Source organism: Chlorocebus sabaeus, chromosome 21 (assembly GCF_047675955.1).
Source record: "Chlorocebus sabaeus isolate Y175 chromosome 21, mChlSab1.0.hap1, whole genome shotgun sequence".
In the NCBI taxonomy this organism is placed as follows: domain Eukaryota; kingdom Metazoa; phylum Chordata; class Mammalia; order Primates; family Cercopithecidae; genus Chlorocebus; species Chlorocebus sabaeus.
The window spans coordinates 18,062,298-18,087,417 of NC_132924.1; the positions used below are offsets into that span (position 1 = coordinate 18,062,298).

The 25,120-nt window shown below is 43.1% G+C and overlaps 1 protein-coding gene across 12 annotated transcripts in view; it reads left to right on the top strand.

Annotated features, from left to right (window-relative positions):
* The window catches only part of COA1 (cytochrome c oxidase assembly factor 1), a 92,918-nt gene extending 68,523 nt beyond the window's left edge, over nucleotides 1–24,395 (top strand). For 7 of the 12 annotated variants that reach the window (XM_073008932.1, XM_007981503.3, XM_073008933.1 and 4 more), the window contains 5 exons: nucleotides 13,714–13,764; nucleotides 15,899–15,998; nucleotides 18,125–18,273; nucleotides 23,002–23,078; nucleotides 23,967–24,395. In XM_073008932.1, the coding sequence (XP_072865033.1) occupies nucleotides 13,750–13,764; nucleotides 15,899–15,998; nucleotides 18,125–18,273; nucleotides 23,002–23,078; nucleotides 23,967–24,066 (441 nt within the window). In that variant the 5' untranslated portion in view covers nucleotides 13,714–13,749 and the 3' untranslated portion in view covers nucleotides 24,067–24,395. Of the gene's footprint in view, nucleotides 1–2,333; nucleotides 2,371–3,273; nucleotides 3,659–4,278; nucleotides 4,355–5,763; nucleotides 6,438–9,082; nucleotides 12,945–13,713; nucleotides 13,765–15,898; nucleotides 15,999–18,124; nucleotides 18,274–23,001; nucleotides 23,079–23,966 lie in introns of those variants that run through there. The other 5 variants (XM_037988201.2, XM_007981507.3, XM_037988203.2 and 2 more) reach the window with 5 other exon arrangements.
* Nucleotides 24,396–25,120: the final 725 nt, after the last annotated feature.

Below are 25,120 nucleotides of genomic sequence, written 5' to 3' on the forward strand. Positions count from 1 at the left end.
AGCAATTCTCAAATATTTTGGCGTCAGGGCCCCTTTACATTCTGTTGTTTATGTGGGTTCTATCTATTGGTATTACTGTATTAGAAATTAAAACTGAGAACTTAAAAAATATTCATTTTGAGAAAATAAACCTAGGTAACATTAACATAAATGGTATATCTTTATGAAAATTTTAAGATTTAGTGACAATGACATTGTTTTACATTGTTTCAAAAATTCTTTAATGTCTGCCTTGATAGAAGACCAATGTACCTGCTTCTGCATTCAATCTGATGCAATATTTTTTTTGGTTGAAATATATGAAAATAGGCTGGGCGCGGTGGCTCACTCCTGTAATCTCAGCACTTTGGGAGGCTGAGGTGGGTGGATCACGAGGTCAGGAGTTCAAGACCAGCTGGCCAACATAGTGAAACCCCGTCTCTACTAAAAATACAAAAAAATTTAGCTGGTTGTGGTGTCAGGTGCCTGTAGTCCCAGGTATTTGGGAGGCTGAGGCAGGAGAATTGCTTTAACCCGAGAGGCGGAGGTTGCAGTGAGCCAAGATCACGCCACTGCACTCCAGCCTGGGTGACACAGCGAGACTCTGTCTCAAAACAAAAAAAGAAATATGAAAATAATCTGTCCTCAAATAGATGCGTAGTTGGAAAAGGGAAGAGCATGTTCATAGTTTTTTCATGTTAATAGTCTTTTCACATAATTGTAGATCTTCTTTGATACCACACCAAAACTTGGCAAGTGGTAATTTTTTTTTTTTTTTTTGAGACGGAGTCTTGCTCTGTCGCCCAGGCTGGAGTGCAGTGGCACAATCTCAGCTCACACTGCAAGCTCCGCCTCCCAGGTTCACCCCATTCTCCTGCCTCAGCTTCTCAAGTAGCTGGGACTACAGGCGCCCACCACCACGCCTGGATGATTTTTTGTATTTTTGATAGAGACGGGGTTTCACCATGTTAGTTAGGATGGTCTCGATCTCCTGACCTTGTGATCTGCCCGCCTCGGCCTCCCAAAGTGCTGGGATTACAGGCGTGAACCACTCTGCCTGACCTGGAAAGGTCTGTTTCTTAGTAGAATCCCACTCTTTACCTACCACAAATCTAGTAACATCCTGTTAGATTAATGCCACAAACATTTTGTTGAGCTCCTATTCTGTGTGTTAGATATGAGGCATTCTAAAATGGAAAACCCAATCCTAGCCTTAAAATAGTTAAATGTCTATTGAGAATTAGGTAATTTAACACCCATAGCATACTAAAGTAACTATTGTGAAAGTGTAGATGAAAGAAAAATTAAGTTTGCCTTGGTAAGCCAAGGACCTCTTCTAACATTATAATTAGCATTTGAGCTGAGACTTAAAGGGTGGTTAGGGTTGCCAGGGTGGACAGGAAGTACCAGGGCCTGTGGCACTTACCATGTTCTGCTCAGTGTAACTCAGGAGCGTGGTTGGGTTTAAGAATGTGGTGAGGAAACTGGGCAGTAGGGCCATGTAATGCAAAGAAGCTTAGACTTTATTCTGAATAGGATGGGGAGCCATTGAAGAATGTGATACAATCAGTTTTCTGTATTAGAAGGAGTCTAGACTAGAGAGGAATGAGGACAAAGGCAGAGCAGTCTTGATAACCCCTTGGTTGAAAGAGATACTGGGGGCCAAATTAGGCCATTTGGGGGATAAAGATGAGGTGGAAAACATCAAAAGATATTTAGGAAACAGATTGGATGGGTTTGAGGGGGCTTGATTAGATTGGGGGTAATTTAGGTTAAGGGCATAGGCCCTGGAGTCAGGCAGACCTGGGCTCAAATCCTGACTCTGTCACTTCTTAAAGGAATGGCTCTGGACAATTAACCCAAATCTCAGCTTCTTCACCTATAAAATAGGGAGAGTAATTCCTGCTTTATAAGACCCTTAAGAAGATTTGATAAGATACATGCAAAGCTCTTGCATGTTGAGTAAACATATGGAAGCTACTTTTGTTTTTGTGAGGATGACTCCCAGGTATCTATCTGATTTAGGCACCTGGGTTGGTTCCATTCACCAAGTAGGAAATGCAGGAAGGGGAGAGCTGGTGTGGAGTGGAGGAGGGTCAAGGCAGGAGCTCACCTGGGGACTTGTGGAAGTATTTACTAGGAATTTCAAGTGCAGAAGGGACACCTGGCCTGGAGATAGAGATGTGGGAATTATTTTAGTAGACCTAGATTCATGCCCTTGAATGAAATGTTCTTGGGTTCAGGGAGCAGGAAAGGGTATATAGAGTGTATCAATTTGCTAGGTTCGTCATTAACAAAATAGCACAGACTGGGTGGTTTAAATGTTTAAATGACAGGAATATATTTTCTCACAGGTCTGGAGATAGAAGTTGAAGATGCAGGTGTCACCAGGTTTGGTTTCTTCTGAGGCCTCTTGCCTTGGCTTGTAGATGCCACCCTCTCCTTTTGTCCTCATGTAGCCTTTTCTCTTTGCGTGTGTGTGTCTGAGTCCAGATTTCTTACTGCATTAAGATGCACCCTGAAAAATCTCATATTAATTTAATTACCTTTTTAAAGACCTTTTTTCCTAATACTGTGATGTTCTGAGGACCTGGGGATTAGGGCTTCAACATATGAATTTTAGGAGGACACAATTCAGCCCCTAACATAGAATGAGGGACTATTTAAAACAGGCAGGGGAGGGGAGAGGACTGTCCAGAGAAGTAGAAGGCAAACATGTGAGTCTGTGAGGATAAAGGGAGGGCTCTAGGGAGGGAAGAGTCAACCGCAAGCCTCCCAGATTCCTTTTGTAGTCACTGATACCAAATTGTTTTCTTTTTTAAATGCTTTCTTTTTCTAAAATGGAGGCTCTATAGGAATGCTGAAGTAAATGTTTAATAGGGTTTGCCCTACTCATACTCATTTGCAAAATGGTTATGAATCAGAGTCCATTCTATGAAGTTTTTATGCTAGAAAGTACTGAATACCTTCTTGCTGTGGTTTAAAATCTACAAGAGAATGGCCTTGAAATGTATTTGTTCAAGCAGATGAGATGTCATGACTAATGATTTGGAAATCATGGTTTTCTTTTTAAAACTTTCCACCAAGACTCTTTATCATTACTAAGTTCCAACTGCATGGTAGTTTTGAATGCTTAAATTTTTTGTAAGGAGGTTTAAGGATAATATTGATAAATTCAGAAATCACTCTGCTATGCGCCTTGTCCTTCACCCTTTCCCCAGTTTCTGTTAATAATTTTGTCAACATGTCCTGTTAATTCTGCTTCATATCTCAAGTGTATTTACTTCTTTGCAGGTCTGCTACTACCAGCTAGTCCAAGCCACCACCAACTCTGCCATGGAGCCTTTTAATTGGACTCCCTCCTTCCATTCTTGTCCTTTCTAGAGAAATCTTAAACGAAAAACAAGTCATACTGTGTCATTGCCTGATTGAAACCCTCAGCATCTTCTCATTACACTTTGAGTAAAATCCAGACTCCCTACCATACCTGCAAAACCTGCACGATGAAGACCCTGCCCTCTTGACTGGCCTCTCTTCCACACCTCATTCACGGCCTGCTTTCGGCTTCTTGAAGATACGGAGGCTGTGGCTGCCTCAGGGCCTTGGCATGTTTGGCATGCCTTTGCCCTGGTTTTCAAATGATCCCTCCAGTTTCAACTTAAATGTCACCTTGGCAGAGGTGCCGTTCTTCACTGCCACAGTTAAAATTGCGCCTTCTCCCTTTCATATTCTAGTATATGCCATGTGATTTATTTGTTTGCTTATTTTTGAGAGAGTCTTCACATGGCATTTCCCACTTGAATATTTCAAGGTTTTGATAGCACTGGCGAGAGGTAGGAGTGAAATTAGAGCAGATTTTAGAGGGAGAACAACCCTTACTATGTTATTTGGTCTTAAGAAGGTGCAGTTTAGAAAACAATTCGATTTCATTCAGTATTTGGATTTTATAATTCATTGTGAACATTAGCATACGTTTTATCAGGTGTTTATGGTATATCTTAGTTTCAAGAGGTTTGATTTATTCTCAGATGACATTTTATCACATCTTTGAGCTAATTACTTTTCAGCGATAACTTTTTTTTTTTTTGAAACCGAGTCTAGTTCTGTCACCCAGGCTGGAGTGCAGTGGTGTGATCTTGGCTCACTGCAAGCTCCGCCTCCTGTGTTTACGCCATTCTCCTGCCTCAGCCTCCCGAGTACCTGGGATTACAGCTGCCCACCACCATGCTCAGCTAATTTTTTGTATTTTTAGTGGAGACAGGGTTTCACCGTGTTAGCCAAGATAGTCTCGATCTCCCAACCTCGTGATCCACCCGCCTCGGCCTCCCAAAGTGCTGGGATTACAGGCGTGAGCCACTGCGACCGGCCTTCAGTGGTAACTTTTAAAAAATAAATAAATAAAATAGACTTTATTTTTTTATTTTAATTTTTATTTTTTGACACAGAGTCACACTCACTTTGTCGCTCAGGCTGAAGTACAGTGGCACGATCTTGGCTCACTGCAGCCTCTGCCTCTTGTTTTAATTTGCAATTTCCTAATAAACATATAATGTTGAGCATTTTTTCATATGCTTATTTGCCTTCTGTATATCTTTGGTGAGATGTTTGTTTAGCTTTTTTGCCCAGTTTTTAAATTAAGTTGTTCGTTTTCTTATTGTTGAATTTTACAAGTTCTTTGCATATTTTGGGTAACAATTCTTTTATCAGATGTCTTTAGTAAATATTTTCTCCCAGTCTGTGACTTTTCTTCTTATTCTCTTAACACCCTATTTTCTTTTTTTTAAGTACTTATTACTAACTGAAGTGATCTTATTTGTTTACTGTTTGTCTCCTCACACTACAGCACAGGGTAACATCCACAAATGACCTGTCTGTTTTGTTCTCTTTTTTATTTCCAGTGCCTAGTGCGGCTCCTGGTTTTGTATGCAGTTGGCAAATATTTGATTGAATAAATAGATAACAACTGTTAACATTTTCAGTTTGTTTTATTCTCATTGAAAATGGCATCAAACTGATTTGAGTTCTTCCATCTTCTAATTTAAAACTTAAATTTCAAATTTTTACTGTAATTTTCAAAATTAGGGATAATGGTTAGCCACTTGCAGTAGTATGAGATACATTTCCACTGTGGTTCAGATGAAGTTGATTTAAGATATATAATTGCTAATCTGTATACTTGCTTTGCCCTCTCCAGAGTGGTTCAGATTTACTTTCCAGGAAGTAGTCACAGGACTGGGCAGTGAAAACGGGATGGTTTATGTCAGTCCCACAAAGCTTTATGGGATGGGTGCTACCTACTAGGCACTGGAAGGTCTCGGTATTTACACATATATCGCCACAGATAACACATACACACATGTTGTACCTTGCAAGGTAAAAACTAGATTACTCAAATTTTCTGTTCTTGACTGGTTTGTTTTATTTTTATTTTATATTTTATTTTATTTCTTTTTGAGATAGGGTCTTACTATGTTGCCCAGGCTGGTCTTGAACTCCTGGGCTCAAAGAATCCTCCTGCTTCGGACTCCCAAAGTGCTGGGATTACAGGCGTGAGCCACTGCGCCTGGCCTTGACTGCTTTTTTGTTAGCTGGATTTGCTAAAGCTGGAAAGCGATCTGTGGTCTCCCTCTCTAGTTCTGTTCTGTTCTTTTTCTTTTTTTTTTTTAAATATTTGTGGTAGTTTTTGGCTTTATCTATTTTGGTATAATGATATTTGCCATGTTATGTTTATAACTACTATATTATTGTTAATCTTTGTCTCAATTAAATACTTTTTGCCTTTTTTTTTTTTGTTTTTGAGATAGAGTCTCGCTCTGTCACCATGCTGGAGTGCAGTAGCGCGATCTTGGCTCACGCAAACCTCCGCCTCTCGGGTTCAAGCGATTCTCCTGCCTCAGCCTCCCGAGTAGCTGGGACTAGGCCTGCGCCACCATGCCCAGCCAATTTTTATATTTTTAGTAGAGACAGGGTTTCACCATGCTGGCCAGGATGGTCTCGATCTCTTGACCTCGTGATCTGCCTGCCTTGGCCTCCCAAAGTGCTGGGATTACAGGCACGAGCCACCATGCCTGGCCTACTTTTTGTCTTAAATTCAACTCTTTGAATATTTCTACCCTCCTCTTGTTTGTTTGAATGTTCCAAGTCTTCTACTTTTAAGTCTTCCTTTGCTTTTTAAATTGCTGCTCTAAAAAGTAACATATTTGAAAGAGGTTTTTAAAAATCCTTTCAGAAGATATTGTAAAAGGCATTTTCATTTTCAATTGCTGCATAACAAATCATGTCAAAATGTAGTAGCTTATAACTAAAATAATTTTATTATCTTTCATGATTCTGTAGGTTGACTTGGATCAGCTGATGGGTTCTTTTGCCCCATGGGTGTTCTGCTGGTACTGCAGTCATCTGGTAGCCCACTTAAACTAGAATGTCCATGACAGCTCATTCACATGGCTAGTGCCTTGGTAGGGATGACTGGGTTCAACTGGAATATTGGAACAGTGAGGCATCTCCCTCCCACCCATCTTAGGCCTCTTTCTCACAAAGTGGCTTCTTACATGGTCTTTTTATGTAGCAAGAACCCCACCAGCAGGATAACCATAATTCTTATATAGTGGCTTAGGCTTCTCAAGAGTGCTAAAGTGCAAACTGCCAGGCCTCCTTAAAGTGGAGATACAGAACTGTTCCAGCATCAATTCTGCTTCCTCCTGTTGGTTGAAGCAAGTCATATGGCCAGTCGGATTAATTGGGGGAAGATATAAATATCAGGAGGTGTGGTTCACTGGGGCTGTTTTTACCTACATTTTATGTGTTAATACTGGAGTTTTTTATTTTTTTTGAGATGGAGTCTCACTCTGTCTCCAAGGCTAGAGTGTAGTGGCGCAATCTTGGCTCACTGCAGACTCTGACTCCAGGATTCAAATGATTCTTCTGCCTCAGCCTCCTGAGTAGCTGGGATTCCAGGCGCCTGCCACCACGTCCAGCTGATGTTATATTTTTAGTAGAGATGGGGGTTTCACCATGTTGGCCAGGCTGGTCTCGAACTCCTGACCTTAAGCGATCTGCCCGCCTCAGCCTCCCAAAGTGCTGGGATTAGAGGCATGAGCCACCACGCCCGGCAATATCTGGAATTTTAGGCTGTATTGTAAATTTAAATATTGTATGTCTTTTTAAAAAAAGTACTCGTACTTGGCAGGAGGATTACTGGAGGCCAGGAATTGAAGACCAGCCTGGGCAACATAGTGAAATTCTGTCTAAAATACTAAAAATAATTAAAATAATAAAAAGTAATAAAGCACTAGATGTTTCTGTTCATTTTATAAGTAAACAATAATTATTTGAATTAAACTAATTTAATTGGTCTCAGTTCATGCTGCTAGTCCTAATATGCTATTATTTTTAAGGAATTTGGCTTTTTTCCGGTAAGTTGCAATATGTTTTCAAATAATGTTTTCAGGATGTCTGTATAGATTATATAGTATCTTGAGTTTGTTCCAAATTTATAATGTCTTCCTCTTCACACAGTTTGGTTGGGCCTTTATTCTCAGGAATTTGTAGTTACAGAGAAACCTAAGGCTACTCCAATATGTCATCCTTTGTTGGTATACCTTTTGGGAAAATGGTATGTAAAATTTTACCAGGAGGTGTTGGTGAATGGAACTGGAACATGCTCTACATTTTTGTCTTTTTTCAGGTTTTCTTTTAGTATCATTTTTGTTTTATCTCATCTTCCATTTACTCTAGTTATTTAACACCAGAAGCAATGATCTAAATCTCCACTTGCCATTTTCTTGCTCTTCATTTTTATATTCTTGTTCTTTCATTATACATTTGGATTTTTTTCAATAACTTCCTGAATATGACTTCATTATGAATTTGGCTTTCTGCTATGTTAATTCTAGTTTATGAGTTTCCTTGAAATCACTCCTTATTTGAGTTTCTTCCCTTTCCTTCTTTAGTGTGTAGTGTCCTTTTTTTCCATCACTTGTGGTTCTTATAGGCAGTCTTTCTACAACCAGTTGAGTACCCAAAGCGATATTTTTCTCCATATTCTTTTATTTCTTAGAGTGAGTTTGTTATTGCACCACTGCCAGTCCTGCGTCTCCTTACTGCTGGATTTACTTAGGATTATAGTCTCTGAATGGGTATAGAAGCAGAGTGGGGTGGGGAAATGACAGTGGCTGTCTCTGGAAGCAGGATTCATACCCAGTTTGGGGCTGGCCGGCCTGTTTCCTGATTGCTACAAACTGAGAAACTTTGAGCTGGGTGTGGAGAGAGGTGAAGGGCCAAACCGTTTCCCCACATACTTTCTGGCCAGCTGTGCCAGGGTTCATTTGTCCATGGACATGTTTCTCTTTCTCTCTCCAGTTACATTGGTGGTTAGTGGAAATTTCCTTAGACTTTTGCAACTTGTTATGGTTCCAAGCAGGCCCTACTTTCTGTCTTTTCTTGTGTGTATCTTTATAGGTATTTTAAATGGAATTTGTGAAGTCATATCAGGAAATGGTAGCTTGATGCCCTCTTAAACTAAATGGCATCTTGCTTCATCTTACAGTTTATTAATCTTTAAAAAATTGTTAATCCTTCCCATTGGCACAGGGACCCTCTCTCCAGGCAGTCTTGGTTTCCATGGGATGAGTAACAGATATCTCTGATATTAGGTTGGCACAAAAGTAATTGTGGTTTTCGCCAGTACTTTCAATGGCGAAAACTGCAATTAGTTTTGCGCCAACCTGTAGAAAGGTATTGGACAGCCTTTTATTAACATCCTTAACTCAGCTCAACAAAGGGAGCTTGCCTCGTGATTAAGAATAAAAGGTTACAGTAAGCCTTTCCTCTACAAGCATTCAAGTTATTCCATGATTTCAGAGCCAAAATGAGGTTAAAAAGTCAGCACTAACATTTGTATGCTTAATTTTTAAAATGCTTAATTTCATAGTCTTTTACTTAAAACTTTTATCATGTTTACTCGCATGCTTTATCATGTTTTTTGGTACTGTCCTTTTGTCTCCCTTACCTTACATTTGAGACATTTCATTCTTCAAAAAAGTTTAATCTTCTTTTGTTTTTGCCATTCATACTTCTTCTTAAATGCCAAATTTTTAATCTTTATTTTCGGCCTTTTGGGTTTTGTTTCTTATTCTTTTTCATTTCAATTTATATTGTGTTACTTTTTTAATTTGTATTGTCTTAAGCATAATTCTCTGTACTATCTTTCTGGCCCCCCCAACCCCCTCCACCGTGACCCTTGACAATTTTTTGATTTTTAAAGGCTGAACAATATGTAATCTGCGGGGTGACAGTAGCAATGAGCCGTGCCCATTCAACAATAGGGAGGAACCATCTTTCCATTTCCTCCCAGTAGTCACTAAGTGATTTTGTATCTCTTTGTTTTACCTTGTTCCCTTAAATTATAACTTGGAGATATATTGATTAAAACTTTCCCAGTGTAGCAGTGATTTGCTTCTGGCAGATGGAAATGGCTTTTGGAAAGCACATCCTACCTGTGTGAAAAGCTGATTGTTCTGAAATCCATGGTCTTGGCTCAGTGGAGAAACCATGGCCTCTGGAGTCAGATGCATGTAATAGTTCTGACAGGGAGTAGCTGCATGACCATAAGCAAGTTTCAGAACCTTTCTTAAGGCTTTTTTTTTTTTTAGTTCAGAAAGGCAAAAATAATATCTACCTTTTATGATTGTTTTAAGAAATAGGAGTAGTGCATATAAAACATCCTGCATGGTGCCTGGCCCATAGTAGTTACCCAGATGTAGGACAAGCCAGACCAGCCATGTTACCCAGAGGAACAGAGGTGAAGTGAATAGGTTACGCTTGGCAAAGCGCTGCTTTAGAGGACTCTGGGTGTTAATAGGCCTGCTGGGAATGTCACATGGCCTGTGTTCATAGCCGGGCTTTTGACCCTGCTCCTGCTTTAGCTACCCGTAATGCTGCTTTATGTGCTTTATTCCCAGCATACCACTGGTTCCCAAGCCCGGCTGCATATTGCGATTACTTGAGAAGGTTAAAAACCACCATTGCCTGGGTCTTGCCCCTGTCAATTCTATTTTAATTGATCTGGGTGTGGCCTGGACATCTGCCTTGTTTGTTTTGAAACAGGGTCTTGCTTTGTCATCCAGGCTGGAGTGCAGCGGCATGGTCTCGGCTCATGGCGACCTCCACCTCCTGGGCTCAAGCCATCCTCCTGCCTCAGCCTCCTGAGTAGCTGGGACCACAGGTGCACGCCACTACACCTGACTGATTTTTGTATTTTTTGTAAAGATTGGGTTCCGCCATATTACCCAGGCTGGTCTTGAACTCCTGGGCTCAAGTGATCTTCCTGCCTTGGCCTCCTGAAAGGTGGGGATTACAGGCATGAGCCACCGCACCTGGCCTTTTTTTTTTTTTTTTTAAGCTCTTCCTGTGATTCTGGTGTACTTCCCAGCTTGAAGTTGCACCACCTGCCTGCTTCCACCCTTCCCTTGTGGGATCCTGTCTATGGCTTGAACTCGCTGGCTGTTCTATTGATCCCCCTGGTGATGCTTCCTCTGGTCCTGGCTGAAGGGAGGCTGACAGGATCCTCCAGCCTGTGCCAGCTCGAGCGTCTGCTGCATCTGTTTAGCAGACTGTTCTTTGGCTCTAGAAAGGGTTTAGTACTTTGGAAAAGGTTTATAAACTATTTGCCTTTGGAGGCCAAAGTCACCCCTTTGTGTATCAGAGCAGAGCTAAGACTGCTTTCCTGAGAGACCTTGGCCAGTGCTTTGTGCCACCTTCCTGTGGCTAACAAGTTCCTTGATTTCCAATACAGATGCAACCCTTGCCTTTTGGCGAACTGTTAAGCAAATAAATCTGCCCTTATTTGGCAACGTAGTAGACTGGTTGAACTTGAGTTTATTGCAGAGAATGGCACATCACATTTTTAAATTTTCGCTTCTTTCTAGAAGACTAGTTCTAAGAGGTAACATTCCTGCAGTTAGCCTGAAATCCATCTCTATTCCTCTACAGTGCCTTTTTGAATTTTTGTTTTTTTGTGAGGTCAGGGAATACTTAACACTCTTCAAAAGGCAGCTGAAGGGGCAGGTAAACTGAAGCTGGTTGAAAAGGAGCTCTTGCTACCCCCGACTCACTCCTGAACCCATTTCCTGCCCACCACTCGCACCCCAACCCCTTCTTTGACGTGGAAGGGCTCTGGGGAGACTTGGTTGATCCTCACTGCCTAAGCACTCTTGAGTCCTCACTCTTTTGACTGCTTGTAAAATAATTCTTCTGTTTTTTTGCTTTGTTTTTTTGGTGGTGGGGGAGTATGAATGTGGCTTTCATAGTTGGATGTTATAAAACATAGTCATTTGGTAGTTGGGAACTTTTTATTTTTGTGATCTTGTTTTTAATTCTCAGGATGTTTGCGACACCAGTCACTTGAGAGTATCTCTGAGTCTTGGCGAGAGCTTTCTGAGGCTTCATGTATTCTTAGCAGCTGTTGTCTTCTGATTCAGTGGTAGATTTGCCTTTCCCCACGGACACTCTGGACCTTGTAGCTCCTCAAGCTTCCCTGTCTGCTGAGCAGATAGGAAGCCGTGTCAAATACGTGGCACCTTGAGGAAATGCCTAGTGAATGACAGTATGTCCTATTGTGCTCTAACTTTATTTCAGCCTTATTTCTTTTCTGAATATTATTTTTCATTTATCTTCATTTCCTCGTCTATCTGTTTGCTTCTCTTCTAAAGTATGTATCTTTGTTAGCTCCATCATCCTTTTTGGAATGAGCAAGTATAAAAATAAGTAAATAAATAAATAAGACCCGTCCTAAATATTTTTTTTTTTTGAGACGGAGTCTCGCTCTGTCGCCCAGGTTGGAGTGCAGTCACCAGATCTCAGCTCACTGCAAGTTCCGCCTCCCGGGTTTATGCCATTCTCCTGCCTCAGCCTCCCAAGTAGCTGGGACTACAGGCGCCCGCCACCTCGCCCGGCTAGTTTTTTGTATTTTTAGTAGAGATTGGGTTTCACCATGTTAGCCAGGATGGTCTCGATCTCCTGACCTCGTGATCCGCCCGTCTCGGCCTCCCAAAGTGCTGGGATTACAGGCTTGAGCCACCGCGCCTGGCCCATCCTAAATATTTTAAGAAACCACCGTTTTGCAGCACACTTGCTACCTTGGTCTTAGCTCTGGGCTCTGCTGTCCTCTGGCAGTACTGCTGCATTGCCTTCTCTCTCCACATCTGCCCACCCCTCTGTCCCAGAGAGATTTTTCTGTAGCCCCTCATCTGCAGAGTCCGACAGCTCAGGGTCGAGGGTCTTTCTTAACAGTAATCACCCCCTATGCTGCCGCCCTGCATTTCCGGACCTGTTTCCTGTGGCTCCTCTCCTGCACTTTACACTTCAGCAGTTCTTGTTTCTGCCCATTCTGCCTTTGTTTGTCATTTCCTGGATCTGAAGCTGTTCTCCTACTCTTTCACCTTTCTCTTCTCGGTAAACTTCTGTGAAACCTCCCCTGATTCCCTGCAGCAGGGTCGACCACTTCCTGAGTGTTACTTCCTCTCTTGGTGCATATATCTGGTTGCACTAACCAGGCTACTGCTAGCCCGAAGGCACCTTTGTGCAAGTTGGAAAAAGACACCTACCCCTTCTTCAAGATACTTCATAGTACTTCCAACTGTTGGCAAACCGTCTTAATAAAGACAGAAATCTTTGATGTCTCTAATGTGCATAGTGCCCTGCAAGCGTTGTGCAGTGCATAGCTGTGCAGTTGTATGTGATAGATCTATGTTATCATTATTTGTTTAATTGTCTATATTCCCTTCAGGACTAAGGGAAATTCCTTATATATTGATACTGTTTTTATATTCTTAACTTTCTGACCAGATCAGACCCTCAGTAACTGTTTGCTAAACAAAAGAAGGAATGAAGGTACAAATGTATATCTACCTTGTCTGGGAAAATAGCAGGAAAGGCATGCCTGCCAAGGACTTTTACACTGAACAGTAAGAATATATTTTAGCTCAGAGACACTGTTTTCACGTTTCAATATTGCTTTAATTAGATATCTTAAAGCTGGTGTACCACAGTGGTTGAAAGAGCAGATGCTGGAGCTAGACTCCATGAGTTTGAATCCCCGTTCTACCACTTACTTATTAGTGCACATTTGGGCATATTACCTAACCTCTCTGTGCCTCAGTTTACTCATCTGTAAAATGAGGGTGATGATAATAGTTCCTACTGCAAAGGCTTGTGAGAATTAATGAATTATGTAAAGTGCTGAGAATAGTACAAGATACATAATAGTAAGAGAAGTGTTAGGTATTATCAATATTGTTAAAGTTCATATATGGGTTTACCGTACTATGGTTTCTTTTTAACTGTGAAGTGCTGTTTTCACTCTGTCATGTACAGCTTTTATTGCTAGCATCTTGCTTCTGCGGGTCCAGCCACCTGCTGATTGGCCCCGTGTTTGTGCTGTGGTCAAAGCAATTGCTACCTGCGGTTCTCCCTTGTGCACACCGGTTCTTTGGTTGCTGTAACAAAAAGTACATAGGACACAGACAGGAAACCCATAGGCTTTGTTTTTTCTTCCTAATTTGGCAGAAGGGGGAAAAACCAGGGCCTTTCTCAGGCAAGGCTTGTTTTAGAGTTTAAATTTAACTTCTTGTTCATGTTCTAAAGCTTGGGTTGGTAATAAATCTTGGCTGTATGAGACTAGAGAGAATTGGGCTTTAAAAAATGATTTTAATGTAAAATCTTTTCTAATTGCAGGACAACTTGCCTTTGCTGATTTTGAAGAGTTGTGCTATGATGTGGCAAAAGGTAATGGAATGTTCCAGGGCCAAGTTCCCCACTAGAACATGCCAGGGTATTCTCGAGTTAGACAATGGAAGAAAGTCACTCCCTGAATAGTTACGGGCTTCTCCTGGTCTTTAGGGTTTACTTGTGCTTTAACTTCACAGGAGGGATGGGAGGGGCATTTTCTGCATTGTTTCCGGCTTTGTCTTTCTCTCGTGTGTCATGCTGGCGCTGGAAGCTGTAACACTCTGGGAACGTCTGCATAACCCAGTCTGGCTGCCTCACCCTGTTGAGCGCTCTTCAAATTAAGCAAGATCTGACTAATACATTCTTCAGAGATGCTCTGACCATTTTCATTATGAGAACTAAATGGCTTTTCCCAGATCACATTACTGTAATTGACTTTACACTCATTTTGATACTCTTACATATTATAGGGCACTAGCTAGAACTCTCACAGCAGTTGCTGTACATTTGTTTGTGGTTTCAACAGCCTTTTCTTAGTTGAACAAAACAGCATATAAGCAGATAATACAAAGATGATCTAAAATGTCACCCTCCTTAATTTGTTAAATTGATCAAAGCCCTTTATATACATAAACCTGGATTAAATGTTTTAGTATAGAACTGGTCACCCGTAGCCTGATTCAAGGGTATGTTTAGTTACTAGTTCTCAGAAAGAATGTCTCCCTGAGGAACTTCCTCCAACAGGGTTTCTCTGGATTCCTTTACATTCAAGTTTTCAGAAATGATGGGTAGACAATTAGTTGTTACTCTGTGTTCTGGAAGGTGGAGAAGCAGATGGTGAGAATGTGTTCCAGCCAGCAAAGCAACTCGCATTATACCTAACTTTTCTGCACTGCGTTACCTTTGACCCCTTTAGGACACATCAGAGGCTTTGTTTTGTGAAAGGAGCACAATTAAAATCTAAGGTTAAATCTTCAAGTAGGGACACAGACACTTAACGGAGTTTTTTCCTTTATCTAAAACCGGGATTTCCATGTCTATCCAAAATCTCTATTCGTTTTGGAGAAATGTCAGCAAAGACAGACAGGAATTTACCTAAATCTCACTTAGGGTTGGGATGTGCTGATGGTCAAAGCAAACTGAAAACCCACAGAAATAATTTGATTCACAAATGCATTTTGTTAGCAATTTTAAAAAATTGGTTGTCAGCATTTAGAATCCAGGCAATTTCACATTAAAAAAAAAAAAAATCAGATTTCTGACCCCTCTTGAAAAATGGAAAGATCCACTGAGACTGGGGCCACATAGCCACAGTCAGCAGGAGCCAGGTTGAAGCTGTCTTCTTGGCTGGGCCTTACGTCCTTGTCTTTGCAGTGTCTGCTGTCTTTTATGTGACCTGTTTGGCCCTGTGGGCATTTGAATTGTGACCCCCTCTCCTGTCCTTTCCTATCCTACTCCTATAGCCCACATCCTACTGTTTTATGGTCAGGTATCTTACACTTTTCAGAAAGCCTCAGGCCGCTGTGAGCAGTGGTTAAATGGCCACCAGGAAGGAGGAGAGTTGGCTCCAGGGAGTCCACTGCTGCTCCCAGCCCCACCCAGGCCTTCAGGGGACAGGAGCTAAAGCCAGGGTGGATGTGGTGTGCTGCATTTGCTGAGCTGGCATCCCTCCATCTGTTCATTCAGCCTGAAAGTCATAACCAAGGTTTCCTCATCCCAAGGGTGGGGCATTTTTCAAAATATGAAAGAAAGGAGCCAGTGACCGCTCCAGTCCATTTGCAGGCTTATAAGGACCAGCCATTGCCACAAAGGATAAGCTTCCTGTTTACCAGTTGGCCTGAGACAAAGTGGTTGTGCTTCCTGGCCACGCGGGGCTTGGCACACAGTCTGGGCTCTGTCTGTCAGGGAGGTGGGCTGAATGCTTGCTCTGTGCTGGGCCGGCTGGGGGCGGCAGGGCCCCCACAGCATGGGTCCTGGACATGGGCCACTCTCGAGAGGGCACCCTCAGAAGGGCACTCAGTTTGGCTCCAGAACCAACCCTGGCATTTGGAAAGGAAGCAAATGAGGGAGGGCGGTCTGGCCTCCTTGCTGACTTCCTTAATGCTTCTTTCCTTGAGGGGCCCACACCAGGCAAATCCCCTTGGCACAAAACAGGGAATCCTACAATAAATTTGTATCTTTTGTTTTTAAGTATCCAGGAAGCAGGCAGTCAATTCGTCTGGGAATAAACGTCCTTTTCAGCGGTGTGTTCAGTGCTGGGGGCTTTGCCCTTGTGTATTACCTCATACAAAGTAAGTATCCTGCAAGCCGCCTGCGGCCTGACCTCCTCCTAGCAATCCTGCTCCTGCTCCTGCTCCTCCATCAGAGGAAATACTTGAGATGCTTTCTTTAGATTAGAGAAGGAGGAGAGGGTGATTTTAAAGGCTAGTCCACCATTTCATTGGCTGTAGCTTCCTCTGTATCCTGTAATCTCAGTTTTTCCAGGAGCAACGAGTACAAATAAAAGGACCAGGACTCATTTGCATAAGAAGCCTAGCAAAGCATGATGAGCTTTCAGTCCAGTGCACACACAGTGGCTCCATCAAGATTCTGAGATTATATAAAGAAAGGGCAGAGGGAAGGGGAATACCAGATGGTTCACAGGTGGGGAAAGCTGTGAGTATGCATCCAGTGTTGTCAGCCTTTGTTGCACTTTCATTCTCTGCTGTTGATTTAATGGAGGAGGGACCACAAGCAAGGGACTCTGACAGGGGCAGAAAATAAAAGCAGAGACCACGATGGCAAAATCCCGACACATGCAGCTTCCAGCTCCACTGCACTCAAATTTGAATTTGTAAAGACAGGCCACAATTACTGTCAGCAGCCAGGACATTTAAGGTTATTTTAATGCTACTGGTGGCAAAGCGGCAGCAGTTTTTTCCAGACTGACTTTTTTAAGGCTCCTTTATCCCCACCCAGCTTGGCTCTTCATCCACTCTGCAACATTTTCACTTCTTCCCAGGATGTGAGTGTCACCAGCAGACAAGCAAACAGGCTCCAGTGTCCTCTGCAGCCTTCCTGCACCTTCCTGCAGAGTTGGTGGAGTTGCTGAGTCTGGAGGGGGCTTGAGATGAGCATTCCCAGGAATGATTCAGACTGAATAATTTGGCCTCCTCTTCCCTCTGCCAAAGGACAGGGGCAGGACATGAGAGGAATGGGTGCATTTTTGGGTCAGGGTTCAGCCTTCTGGTGTGACAGCCTTTTTCCCTTAGGAGGCTGCTAAGTTGGTGAGACCTGGGCACTGCAGCCGACTGCCTGGGTTGAATGGTTGAATCTTGGCTCCAGCTCTTGACCAGCTATGTGGCCTTATGGGGGAGTCCATCACCTTTCTGGGCATTAGTTACCTTATTGGTGTGATGTGTGGTAATGTTAGTGCCTGTGCATGAGGTGAGAATTGAATCTTACAACACGAGAGCTATTGAACATTGTGAGATGTGTGAAATATTGAGAACAGTGCCTGGCCATAGAAATCACTCAATAAAGATTACCTGTCTGGACTCTGCTTCTGTCCCTTCTTTTCCTATCATGGCCGGCACCGTGTTCATTCCTGTGGTATTCCCTGTATCCCTGTTCCTGGGAAGCAGCCGAGGATTCCCTTGGCCTCTCCAGGGTCAGGTCACCTTTCCCTTCATTAGTGTGATGGGACCTTCAGAAGGGAAGCACTTTCTGTGGCCAAACTGAACAGCCTGCTTGGGAAGCCTGCCTGTGCTCCCTCCTTCGGGCAGCTGATTATTAGAACTTACAGCTTCTGGGAGGTGCTGCCCGGAGTTCCCAGGTAGCCTGTGGGCTCAGAATGATTCCTGAGACTGAGAGCAGTTTGACTTGAAATGTTTGCTTAAATGTCGATGAGTGAACATTCTCATATCCTGTTTCTTGGCCTGAGGGTTTTGTTAATGTTGTAGCCTATTTTACGTCTCATGTTAGTGGAATAGGCAATGTTGAGAAGTCAGGTGTCATGGCTTCTGGCCTCGGCTTTGCCGTGGACCAGCTGTGTCACTTTGAACAAGTCATGGAATCATAGGACTTTAGAGGAAACTTAGAGACTTGAGAGGAAACTTAGGGAAGAGCTGATCAAACCCCTTAGGTGTAGAAATAAGGCAATGAGTGAGGGTAGAAATGAGGTGAAGCAGAAAGGGTCTGCATGAGGTCAAGGCCTAAGGTCATCTGCACATCCTTGCAAAACACTGCCTGCCAGTGCTTTGGTTTTTGAGTCTGTAAAATGGACAGTTTAGAGTAGATGGTCCTAATTATTCGTCCATCCACAAATTTCATGTTTCTGTTTCTACCCTGTACATCAATTGTATTATTTAATTTTCTTTGTAGTAGATTCTACCTGACCAAGTTCAACAAGGAAAATAAGTGTGTCTTTCGTCCTTAGAGTTTCATTCCAGGAGTTTATATTACAAGTTGGCAATGGAGCAGCTGCAGAGCCATCCCGAGGCACAGGAAGCTCTGGGCCCTCCTCTCAACATCCATTATCTCGAGCTCACCGACAGGGAAAACTTCGTGGACATTGCTGATGCCAAGGTAATGTGCTTTCCCTGCGAACTGCAGGCTGGTGCCTGCTGAAGGAGAGGAGAGTCTACTGTCTCCTGGAAAGTCTTGGAGTTAAGGATTTGGGATGGGAAAATCCACTAAGTAAAGCTAGGTTTAGCACCTTTAAAAAAAGTTTTTTTATTATGGATTTTAATGTGTATATAAAATATATTTTATATTATAGATATATTTCTATATGCTTTTCTTCCATTCTGGGGAATTGATGTGGCAGGGAATGCAGTGGTATGCTACTACCATCTTGAATTGAAGGTAGTAGAGAAATGACCAGTGGTGGTTTGCTACCATGTTGGCTTTGATAGCTCTCAGCACTTTGGGAGGCTGAGGTAAGAGGATTGCTTGAGCCCTGGAGTTTGAGACCAGCCTGGGCAACACAGCAAGGCCCTGTCTCTATCTCTCTATCTCTCTGCCTGCCTATCTATCTGTCTATCTGTCTATCAATCAATTATCTATCTATCTATCTATCTATCTATCTATCTATCTATCTATCTATCATTTAGTCTATCTATCTATCTATCTATCTATCTATCTATCTATCTATCTATCTATCATTTAGCCAGTTTATCTCTATCTATCTATCATTTAGTCTGCCTATCTATCTATCTATCTATCTATCTATCTATCTATCTATCATTTAGCCAGGTATGATAGTGCACACCTATAATCCCAGGTACCCAGGAGGCTGAAGCAGGAGGATCACTTGAACTCAGGAGTTGGAGGCTGCAGTGAGCTATGATCATGTCACTGCACTCCACCTTGGGTGACAGAGTGAAACTGTCTCTAAAATAAAAAAAAATGAGAAAGCATCTGTATCCAGTCAGTGCTCATTCAAATGTAACCAACTCTTTAAACTTTGATTTTTAAAGTGTGTGTATTTACATTGCTTCCACAGTATACCAACCTATTTTTTTTTAGCTGTAACTTACCTTTTTGTACTTGATCACACTCACTTGCATGTAAAATGCATTTGTTCTTCTGTTTAACAAACATATTTTGAGTATATACCCTGGTTTGAGGAATGATTCTAAGCTATGTGGGGAATAGAGGTGCAGAAGGCTTTCGGGGTTTTATAGTTGAAAATTCCTGAGTAAGACAGGGTGATGCAAGCCCTGTCACTGTTATGCAGGCCTAGGGGGAGTGGCTGGAGGCCTGGGAGACAGCCGTGAGGACTTTGAACGGTGGAGAGGAACACCCGGCTGAGGAGCAGCATGCCCCGGGAAGGTCGTCACTGTGTCCCCTGTCAGTGTGATATGGCAGTGGAGGCACAGGTGGGCGAGGTGGGTATGGGCAGGTAGGAGAGGCCGTGGCCACCAGGGGGCCACAGTGTCATCTTGGAAGGTGTGTGCTTGACTCTAGCAGCAGAAGCCGGTAAAGTATTGGAAGGATAAGAGTGAGGTGATCTGACCTACATTATTTTTTGTTTTTTTTAGTATGTTCTTAATGGACCTAGCTCTAATGAGACTTTTTTCGGACTACAAAAGCAATTCATGCTCTGGTATTCTGATTAAAATACTCGGTTTTAAAAGAAGGTATGTTTGTGTAGATTGGCGATGTCCAGGGACTGGCTACAGTGAGCCACCTTTAGGAGAGAGACGCAGCCACACTGGTGTGCAGTGGTGAGAGCATGAACCAGAGGTGTGGCCCATGGATGTGAAGGCATCGTGGCATCCAGGTGACAGAACTTGGTAACAGTCATGTATCAGGAGTGGGTGGGTCGGAGGTGATGCTCCAGTGTCCAGCATGGATGTGAGTGGAAGGATGGCGGCGACACTGCGTGAGAGAGGACACGTAGGAGGAGCACAGGGAAGGGCTGGGCATGTGTGGAGTGCTCACTCTGTGCCAGGCCACTGGATTGCTCCCATGGTGTGGCGGAGCCCGTCTGTGCTTCCTTGTCTTTGGTCACTTGGCTAGACCCCAGCAATCCTGAGAACGTGGAGAAGCCAGCAGGTGGGTCTGGCTGTTGCATTTCTCTCAGCACAGAGCACAGAGCCCAGCTGTAGCGCTGAGGAAGTGGGTGCCAAAGACGCCTTTGCTGGGGCTGGTTGATGCAGCATCCATGATCTGGTGCTCCAGGAACCCCAGTGAGAGTAGGGTGAGGCCATGGTTGTTTTGGTGGGAGCTTTGTTCTGTCCAGCTTTCACTTTGGCCCCAGTGGTGCTGAGAGGGCGCCTTCCTGGGCTTCCCCACATCCCTGGGGCCTTGGCCATGCTGTGACTATGTTGGCTGTGGTGCTAGGTTCTGGCTTCTACTGCTGCCAAATGCTGTGACTCCGCAGCGACAGGAGTTCAGAGTCTGCTGCAGCACAGCCACCCGGAGCCTCAGCGCATGCCTTCCAATTTGTGGACAATTTTTGACATTCTGTCAGGGTCCTTACTTTCTTTATAATCAACTGTAAGGATGCTTGTATACAGCATATGCCCTATTATCCCAAATTCCTTTATTTGCACTTCTTACAGTTTTTCCAGAGGTGAGATGTTTCAGTTGTTCATGAAGTAATTGTCATACATTGGGATTTTTTCTAGAGTGTGTGTGTGAAATAGTCACCAGTGACCAACTTCCGCTGTACCAGAACTCCTGCTTTAATCTTTGGCAAGGTCGGGCTGGTGAAGGAACCAACCTGTAAAGTGTCACATCTACACACGGAAGCACAGCTGCGCACAGTTCAGACATTGGCCCCTCAGAGTTTGCTGTTCTTCAAAATCCTTCTTGCTTCTGCCCATTTCTTTCTCCTTCCCTTTTTTTTTTTTTTTTTTCCTTAAAGCATCCAGAGATGCTCAGTGTATACTCTGTTGCTTGATTCTATAATCTCTGGAGAAAAGCTTTAGCTTGACTCAAACAGTGGGACTCTGAAGATTTGTTTTTATTTTTTATTTTTTCTTGAGATGGAGCCTTGCTCTGTTACCCAGGCTGGAGTGCAGTGGTGTGATCTCGGCACACTGCAGCCTCCACCTCTCAGGTTCAAGCGATTCTCCTGCCTCAGCCTCCTGAGTAGCTAGGACTATAGGTGCGCACCACCACACCTGGCTGTTTGTATTTCTAGTAGAGATGGGGTTTTGCCATATTGCCCAGGCTGATCTTGAACTCCTGGCCTCAAGTGATCCACCCGCCTTGGCCTCCCAAAGTGCTAGGATTATAGGCGGAAGCCACCATGCCTGGCTAAAGATTTGTTCTTGAAGTGTGACTAGTTGACTGCCTATTCACCTGAGTTATGGAGCCATGTTCCAAATCCTGTGCCTTCCTTCAGGTGTGTTTAAAGGAAAGAAAGAGTTTTGGAAAGCACAAATGTGTACCTCAGTAGTTTCTTCTCTTGGTGGCAATTTGGAATGGGTGGGATACTCCCCGCTCCCACCGCCACCCTGCCCTCGCTCCGGGAGGTATCTTTGGCCATTACCGAGGACACGGGAAGGCACTCTGGGAGGTGCCTGTCTCATGACGGGCTTCCTTATTACTGTGCCTGTGTCTCCTTCGCGAGGCTCATAGCTTCTTTGGTTTTCGTGAGAAACCAAAAACATCGCATTCACTATTTTTTTTTTTTCTAAATTGGAGTGTAATCAAACAACTGCTTAGAGGCTCTCAGGCCGACTGCCTGGGCACGGGCATGGCAGCACCTGGCAGCACCCTGTGGTGTGAACCCAGCCTGTGGTGCTGGGGATGAAGGAGAAACCCAGGACTCCGTGTCGTCTTTCCCAGACCAAGCCTTCATGTATTATATTTTCCTTAAAGCCTGTTCTTTAGGGTCCAGGTCAAAATATGTACCAATTTGCTGGCAATAGGTTCCTCTTTAAAACAGTGAATTTTCTTTTGGTATTTTATTATGAACAATTTCAAATGTACAAAAAAGATAAAAGAATTTATACTGTGAGCACCTATAGCTGGTACCTGGATTCTACAGTTAGCATTTTGCTCTGTTTCCATGAGTCTATAGTGTTATTTTGATGGATTACAAAGTAATTTTCAAACATTATACATGTAAGCACGTACATCATTAAGTGGAGTTTAATATTTGTTATGGTGCCTAGTTTTTTTTTTTTTTTTTTTTTTTTGAGGTAAAATTTACATTCTGTGAAAGGCACAAATCCAAGTGTCCTATCTGATGAGTTTTAACAAATACACCCAGTCATGTCACTCAGGCCGTTATCTAGATGTAGATTGCTCCCAGCACCTGAATTCCCTCGTTTCCACCCAGTGGGTCCCTTCTCACATCTTCCAGCTCTACCAGAGGCAGTCACTTTTGTTTTTTTTTTTTTTTGATGTTTGAAAATTACTTTGTAATCCATCAAAATAACAGGTTTCCAGCATAGTTTAGCCTGTTCTAGAATTAAAATAAATAGTTATATACTCCTCCTGTGTAAAGCCCTTTGACTTGGCGTGTTTTTGATACTCATCCATGTTGCTGCGTGTGTCAGGAGTTTGCTCCTTTTTAACAGTGGACTTTTGAGCGATCATTGGAAGTAGGATCATAGGAGGCCTCCTTGCCAAATGCAAAGACTGCCATTGACCTTACCAGCCAACCAAAGAGGGGCAGGACATTTGGAAAATCAAGTGGATTCTCCAGCTGGGCTGTTAGAAAACAACTCACTTCTGTGGAGAATCACTGGATTTTATAGGCTTAGCTCTAGAAAGCATCATTTTGTCATCATCTTTTGAAATGACAATAATGTATCCAATTACATCTCTCCTTTCTGTCATTTTATACCACAGTTGAAGATTCCTGTCTCTGGATCCAAGTCAGAGGGCCTTCTCTACGTCCGCTCCTCCAGAGGTGGCCCCTTTCAGAGGTATCCTGGGAAGGTGACGGCAGTCCGGGGGGTGGGAGGAGGACTTCCTGATGGAAGCAACCCCGACTCTGTTTTCATTTGTTGGTAAATTGCTGTGGGCATAGGAAGAACTGTTTTTCAAGCTTGAAGCTGAAAGCTTCGTGGCCTGGGCAGCAAGCCAGTACTGTGGCTCTTAGCTGAGTCCAGTTTATCCATACAGTCTACTGAATTGCCCTCTCCTTATGCCGTTGAATTCGTGAAACTTTCCAGTTATAGTGATCTAGGTCTGTCATAATTTGATGCTATGTTACAGCTTCTCACTTCACTGCCTCGATTGTTACAAATGAATAAAGGGCATGGATTCTTGTTCCAGAATTTATTCATCACATTCTTTGCATAAGCTCTCCACCCCTTAATTGGCTTTGCTTGTCTGGTTGCCAGTAGCTACATCCACTCACTTCCCCCACGGGAAGCCTCTCTCATAGATGCTTGCTGTTTAGCCAGGCTGTGTTTTAATTCCCAAGGACAAAAGGAGCAGGAGGGCCCACCTAGCTCACCCTGGGCTCACTGACCTCTGAGCCTGGGATTAGTGCACGAGCTGGTTGGATTCCATGCCAGGAACTGAAGGTCAGTGTGAATTAGGAAATGAGAAATAAACTGCTCCCTCTCCTTCCTGGTGTCCCTTCCATTCGCCTGTCATTGTTAAGCCTGCCTTGAAGTCGAAGCTGGTTAAATAATGAGAGCCCATGGTAAAATGTTACGAATTGTGTTGACACAGCACTCACACAAAATGTTTACAAAAATTTAAGGCATTATTCAAAACAGCTGCTTTCTGCGCCCCTTTTTTTGACTATGGCCGTTGCCTCAGTGTTCATAGATTAGAGATACTGTACTTCTGGTTTCTCTCAGGTGGCACCTTGATGAGGTCTTTTTAGAGCTCAAGGATGGTCAGCAGATTCCTGTGTTCAAGCTCAGTGGGGAAAACGGTGATGAAGTGAAAAACGAGTAGAGACAACCCAGAAGACCCAGCAGACCCAGCGTGCTTCTAGTCCATCCTTCCCTCATCTCTACTATACGCCCACTGGGGTGGTGGCCCATCTGAGTGGCAGACACTCCTGCAACCCAGTTTTCCAGCCACCAGCAGGATGATTGTATGTGCCAGCACATGGTAATTTTGGTATAATTCCAACTTGGGCACAACGAATGCTATTTGTCATTTTTAAACTGAATCCGAAAGAAACTCCTATTACAAATTTAAGATAATTGATTTGAAAGTGCTTTGTATAAAAAAGCAAATGATAAAAGGAATCAGAATTAATAAAATGTTTGTTGATCTTTGCTGGTTCTCATTTCTTTCCTTTCTCTTCCTCTTCCTTTCCCCTGGAATTTTCAGTCTTCATTACAAAGCCTGAAGCTCAGTAGTACTGAAGGGATTTTTTCTAAATTATTGACATGAGAATGATGAGGAAGACCAGTTTGGTTTTTCACTGTACCTTGAATTCATGTTGTTAAGTAGCTTGTGGACATTCTCCATCACTTTGGAATATTTTGTTTGCATTTATTTCTATTTCAGATACCAACCATCTGCCCAGTTGAAGATTTGCAAAATAATTTTTATTCCAAACATTTTGAAAGCTTAGAAAATTTATGTGTGTACATATATACATAAAGTTAACTTAGGAAAGTTAGTTTGAAGGTAACAGCATCTGGCTGGGCGTGGTGGCTCGTGCCTATAATCCCAGCACTTTGGGAGGCCGAGGCAGGCGGATCACCTGAGGTCAGGAGGCCTGGCCAACATGGTGAAATCTCGTCTCTACTGAAAATACAAAAAAATTAGCTGAGTGTGGTGGCAGGTGCCTGTAATCCCAGCTACTTGGGAGGCTGAGGCAGGAGAATTGCTTGAATCCAGGAGGCAGAGGCTGCAGTGAGCCAAGATTTCACCATTGCACTCCAGCCTGGGCAACAAGAGCAAAATTCCATCTCAGGAGAGAGAGAGAGAGAAAAAAAAAAAAAAAAAAAAAAAGGAAAGAAAAAGAAGGAAAAGGGAAGGAAGGAAAGGAAAA